The sequence below is a fragment of the Marmota monax genome, unplaced genomic scaffold, assembly GCF_021218885.2.
Source record: "Marmota monax isolate L192 unplaced genomic scaffold, Marmota_monax_Labrador192_F-V1.1 WCK01_AAM20220418_F8-fsc00003, whole genome shotgun sequence".
Lineage (NCBI taxonomy): Eukaryota > Metazoa > Chordata > Mammalia > Rodentia > Sciuridae > Marmota > Marmota monax.
In genome coordinates, this window is record NW_026694084.1 from 5,316,073 (window position 1) to 5,321,417 (window position 5,345).

Here is a 5,345-nt window from a genome sequence, read left to right on the forward strand (position 1 = left end):
TTATGAATTTTAAACATAACACAAAATTTTTTCCTCATTCTATTGTCTTGTCCTTCATGGTAAGATTCCAATCAGATACCTCCCCTCACACAGCAGTGGATGTGGAACACTATACATCACAGTTCCTACCATTCCTTCCTAGCTCACTATGGTTTCCATGCTCTCACCTCTGAAGAAAGCACTTCAGAATTTAGGGGTGGAAATGAGGACAATGAATGATTCTAATGTATATTTTTAAAATCAGCCTATAATCTTAAAACTTTTAATGGACTAGTGCCCAAAACTTACAATATGCTTTACATCAATCGTAAATATAATTTCTTTGCATTTGTATATTTTTTAGTATCTACTTTTCTTACCTACATTATTAGCACATGTAACTTAGATATACTCATATTAAGGTGTACACATAATCTATTTCTAATAGAAGGATGAAAAATAAGTCTACTTGGAAAGCAATGATTGAAGAGCTGTTTCTGTCTCCCTTCTTTCAGTCTCTTCTGAAGCTGAAAGCCATTCTGCTTGAGTACTCTTGCTTCTTGACCCATTCCTTTATCTGCCAAGTTAGGTCTTGATGCAGCTCTCAAGTATCTTTCAAGTTGACAAAGGCCATTTACACAAGGTGATTCTGCTTGGTAGAATGTTATATCCTTCAGAAAACTAAGAGGTTATCCAAACAATGAGGGAAAGATTCAAGTGGCCTCTCTAATCTCCCAGAAGCAGTTGAACACTGACTTAAGATATCTTAAAAGTCTGGAAAGAATTGTGTCAGATAAGTGAATTCAGTACTTATCAGGCTAAGATTAGAAGTCAAAAACTCCAATAATTATTATGATAGACATTTATTTAAAGTAACATATATGCAGATGAAATAATTTTTAAATTGTATGTTTCAGATTTAACCGACTTCATAAAAATATGAGGACAACTGTTTCCACAGATTTCAACTACACGATCACTTCTTTTCCCATTCTTCTCTTTCTTTTCTTTCCCGAATAACCTCCTTGAGATATGGTTCAAGATAGAATTTATCCTAAAGAATGAGCAAAAGAAAAATATTATATTCTACCATCACATACTGACATATCCCAAATATTCAATAGGTCTTAAAAAACAAATAGGTCTTAAACATTAAAATTAACTACCTTTTATTTCCAAAAAATATATATCATTATATTAAGAAAATTTATTCTCAACCAGACTAAAAACTATCTACTTTTGAAAATGCAAAACCCCAATGCAATAAATTGCTTTGATAGATTATGAGAGAGGGGTCCATCAGGAAAGAAAAAGAAATCAGTGTCTATAGGCTTTTGTCTGTTTTTAGTGCAGATCAAAGGGTGAGAGTATGCTTTACAGAAGTCATTCCTGGGCATTAGAGGACCATTCTGCGGGCTTTATATGAACACCAAAATGTTTTCATCTGAGCAGGAAGCCAACTATAGAGGCAGAACAATGGCCTGGGAAGCAAAAGACTTGGATTCTATCCTGACTGTCTATATTAAGACCTATTTAGTGATTCTGGAAGTCACTTCACTTCTAGTCTCAATGTACTTTTCTCTAATGTGGAGCCAATGCTTTCCCTACTAACCTACCCAGGCTATTGAAACGATATTTCTTTGATACAACTTTGAGAATTCTACAGTACTACAAAAATGAATGTCCTTCTTTTGTTTCTAATATTCTACCCTTAAAGGTCAACATTGTCAGACACATAATAGCTGTTCTACCTCCTCATATTTTGTCCACTGCTCTTTAGGCAAGATCTGTTGCCTCATGGTCAGGTCCAGTGCTCTCTTAATGCGAAACATCCTGTCATTATAAAGGTTCTCAGGAAGCCTTCTTATGGCTTCTTTTACATCTTCATCCTCATATATCGTATCATCTCGCATTAACCCTATGGTAGAGAATAAAAGAGAGATTGAATATGCATTTCAAAAAGTAAGGATTTTTCTTTTTTGGGGGTGTACAATATCTGTATGACTTATATCTTAAGACAGGTGAAATATCAAGAGTTTAAATCACTAGGTATGATGTTTTGAAACCTAAAGCATCTCAACCATATAATGAGTTATTTCTTGAAGCAATATATGGGCCTCTTACAAAAACCATTACAAATTGCAATATTTCATCTAATCCAGTTCCAAAAATACTTCATATGTTTAGCTTTTCCTTGAACACATATCCATAAGCCACATCTCTACTTTTTTTCTTTTTCTTTTTTTTAAAGAGAGAGAGAGACAGAGAGAGACAGAGAGAGAGAATTTTAATATTTATTTTTTAGTTCTCGGCGGACACAACATCTTTGTTTTTGTATGTGGTGCTGAGGAGCGAACCCGGGCCGCACGCATGCCAGGCGAGTGCGCTACTGCTTGAGCCACATCCCCAGCCCAACATCTCTACTTTTTTATACTTCAAATCTGAGATCAAGATGTTAAAGAATCTTGGGCTGGGATTGTGGCTCAGTGGTAGAGCGCTCACCTAGCATGTGTGAGGAACTGGGTTCGATCCTCAGCACCACATAAAGATAAATAAATAAAGGTACTGTGTCCATCTACAATTTAAAAATATCTTTTTTAAAAAGATGTTAAAGAATCATAAAATGTCAGTGAACTAAAGACTCAGTAACATTTAATAATGCTTTCCACTAAGCTTTAATAGCAAAAGATGAAGTTCACAGCAAATTATAAAGTTCAAAAAAATGTCATGTCACATTGTAAAATATGATTCAATCTAAATTTTTGGGAAAAAAAATCTTTTTATTCAATGTTCACATGACTTAGATTTAAGTAGAATTGGGAGAGGGAAAATATAAGGAAAACATTCTGCAACCCATAAACTGTTTCCACCTCAAACATTTCATCCCTCTTCTCTCAAAAAGAACAAAAACCAATAAAGTGTAGTCTAATTTTAAAATTTTTTGATGTACACAGAAACAAAGTATTTTTGGAACCATAGTAAATCATACAAAAGCACTACTCTCAGAAAAAGGAAAAAAGAAAACAGAAGAAAGCACAAATACTCACCTAGTTTATTGAATCCTGCAGCATTATAATACCATTTTCGAATACCTTCCAGCCACCGGCCTGATGCTGCAACTGGTAATTATCACAGTTAGTTGCTCCAATTCACTTACACTCTATGAATACAGTGATAGATAAGCAATTGGTACTCCTACAGTTATTTTCTTACAAATATAAGAAGAAATTTCCTTTCAAAAGTTTACATTCTATACATTTTAGATAAGAATTGCTTATTTTATCTATGAATAAGAAGTGACTTCAGGTAAAAAAATTTTGTAGCAAGTCATGGGAGAAACAGGTAAACTCAAACAAAAGTGTACAAATGATCCATAGGTACATTATTGTCACTCCAGTCTAAGTCCAACATGCAGTGCCCTATGTCCACCTACCACTAGAATTGAAGGGGCGGATACAGGAAAGGTATTGGAGGATTTCTGTCATTTTCCAGTTACAGAAATACTTTACATGAATAACTATAAAATTTTATTTTCAAAAGAAGTGGTATGAAAAGAAGGGTGATATTTCAGGTATAAAGATTCCCATCTGCTAAAATTTTTAGTTGACATTACCATTATTTGACTTGGCTATCGTCTTTTAAAATATATGTCCTTCTGAAATAATGTTTATACTGTTAGTAATTTAGACATTAATATGGATTAGAAAAATAAACCCATTTCCTCCTTTCAAGCAGTTAACTTTCCTTAAAGAGAATGAATATTTGACCATGGATAAGGAGAAATAGGTAATGTTAAAATTCTTTGGAGAACAAGGCTAAGCCTCATTGAGGTATTCCAGTAGAGGCTAAGGACACGACTGTGCCTGATATTTATCAGAGAGATATGGTACAGACAGGAAGTTAGAACAAGTTTAAACTTTCTTTTAAAATTTCTTCTAGGGTTAGGCCTTACCAAGGAAGAAGGGCAAATTCTCCTTTCATTATAACGCTACCAGGCCCTGAATCCTTATTATGTTATGGATAACATGGCTTTAACAAATCTCCTTGGTAATTAAGAGCTATGAAAAAATAAAAAGAAGCAGGCCTACAGAAGTGATTTTACTCAGAGTCAGAGTTAGCTACTAATAGGTACATGTGGTTCCGAAACACAGCACAGAAGCAGAATGCCCTGAATTTTAGTAAGATTCCTTAAATATGTCATATCAATTAAATAATAAATTATTTTCTTTTTTTTTTTTTTTTGGGGAGAGAGAGAGGGAGACAGAGAGATAATTTTTTTTTTAATATTTATTTTTTAGTTTTCGGCGGACACAACATCTTTGTTTGAATGGGGTGCTGAGGATCGAACCCGGGCCGCACGCATGCCAGGCGAGCGCGCTACCGCTTGAGCCACATCCCAAGCCCAAATAATAAATTCTTATATGTCTTCTCCATTCCCTAAAAGCTTAATGTCAATTAGGTTAACAGATTTATCTGGAAATCTCTTTCATTAATGGTTTCACAATTGCTGGAAACATGAAGACAAGGACCAATATTTTAAAAACTTCCAATTTATACCGCCAGAGGGCAGAGATTAGCAAAAAAAGAAAAAAAAAAAAAACATTATCTGAGGTTGCTTTAAATATTCCGAAAATTTCTGCATTATACTCTATAATAAATGTGTTTGCTCCAGTGTCTACAATAAATACAGATTTCTCCAAACCTACAGATCAAACTCACTTTCCAGATAAACCAAGGTCAAACTGTAAACCTCGCTCAGCTACCTCTAATTGCCAGGGAGAAGCGCCAGGGGCGGAATAAGGAAGGGCTCCAATATCATTTCTTGCAATAACTGCTGTCTTCTACCGACGTGAAACAAATAGCAATAGTAGGACTGATCGAGACTATGCAATTGACGGGGCTTGGCTCATTAAGCACTCGGTTCACTTTCCCTGACACTCACTAATTATCTCCTCGAGTCGTTAAACTTTTCAAGGGCTGAGGGGAAGGATGCCGAGCAGCGGCAGCTGCCGCTCAGGGCTTTAAGAGCTGCCGCTGCACCTTCAAAGCAGCAGGTCCTGTCCCAACCCTCAAGCAAGCAGGACCTGGAAAAGGGAAGCGCGTCCCTTTCGCTGGACTGGAGCCGCCACTTTCCTTTACGTGGTAAACCTGGCCATTTTGAGAGATCAGAAAAAGAACCAGTCGCTGCTAAAATAATGCTGAACACCGCGGTACCCACCAGAAACGACCTCAATCACTTACCAGCTGGCCTTGACGCCATTTTGACCCAGGAGCAAAGAGCTGCCTTCTGGGTACGTCCTAGAGGACACGCCGGGCGCAGTGCGCAGGCGCTTTGTTCCGTTCCGCAGTCGAGGGAGGAAGTCCAC

At 36.4% G+C, this 5,345-nt stretch overlaps 1 protein-coding gene across 2 annotated transcripts; it reads right to left on the reverse strand.

Moving 5' to 3' along the window:
* Positions 1-826: 826 nt before the first annotated feature.
* Positions 827-5,322, reverse strand: LOC124106822 (cytochrome b-c1 complex subunit 7). Of its 2 annotated transcripts, none has more exons than XM_046464620.2 (4): positions 5,221-5,322; positions 3,027-3,139; positions 1,731-1,897; positions 827-1,033 (listed from the first exon to the last, which is right to left on the reverse strand). In XM_046464620.2, exons 3-4 carry the CDS (start codon positions 1,890-1,892, stop codon positions 956-958), a joined length of 240 nt encoding a protein of 79 aa, XP_046320576.1. In that variant the 5' UTR covers positions 1,893-1,897; positions 3,027-3,139; positions 5,221-5,322; the 3' UTR covers positions 827-955. The 2 variants fall into 2 exon arrangements, with proteins under 2 accessions (XP_046320576.1, XP_046320575.1); XM_046464619.2 differs by having other exon boundaries at positions 3,027-3,098; positions 5,221-5,307.
* Positions 5,323-5,345: the final 23 nt, after the last annotated feature.

Excerpts from the sequence above, each read along its gene's own strand:
- LOC124106822 (XM_046464619.2), bottom strand. Across the intron at positions 1,898-3,026 it reads TGCAGGATTCAATAAACTAG|GGTTAATGCGAGATGATACG; the intron begins GTGAGTATTTGT and ends TCTCTACCATAG. Across the intron at positions 1,034-1,730 it reads AGTGGACAAAATATGAGGAG|GATAAATTCTATCTTGAACC; the intron begins GTAGAACAGCTA and ends CTCATTCTTTAG.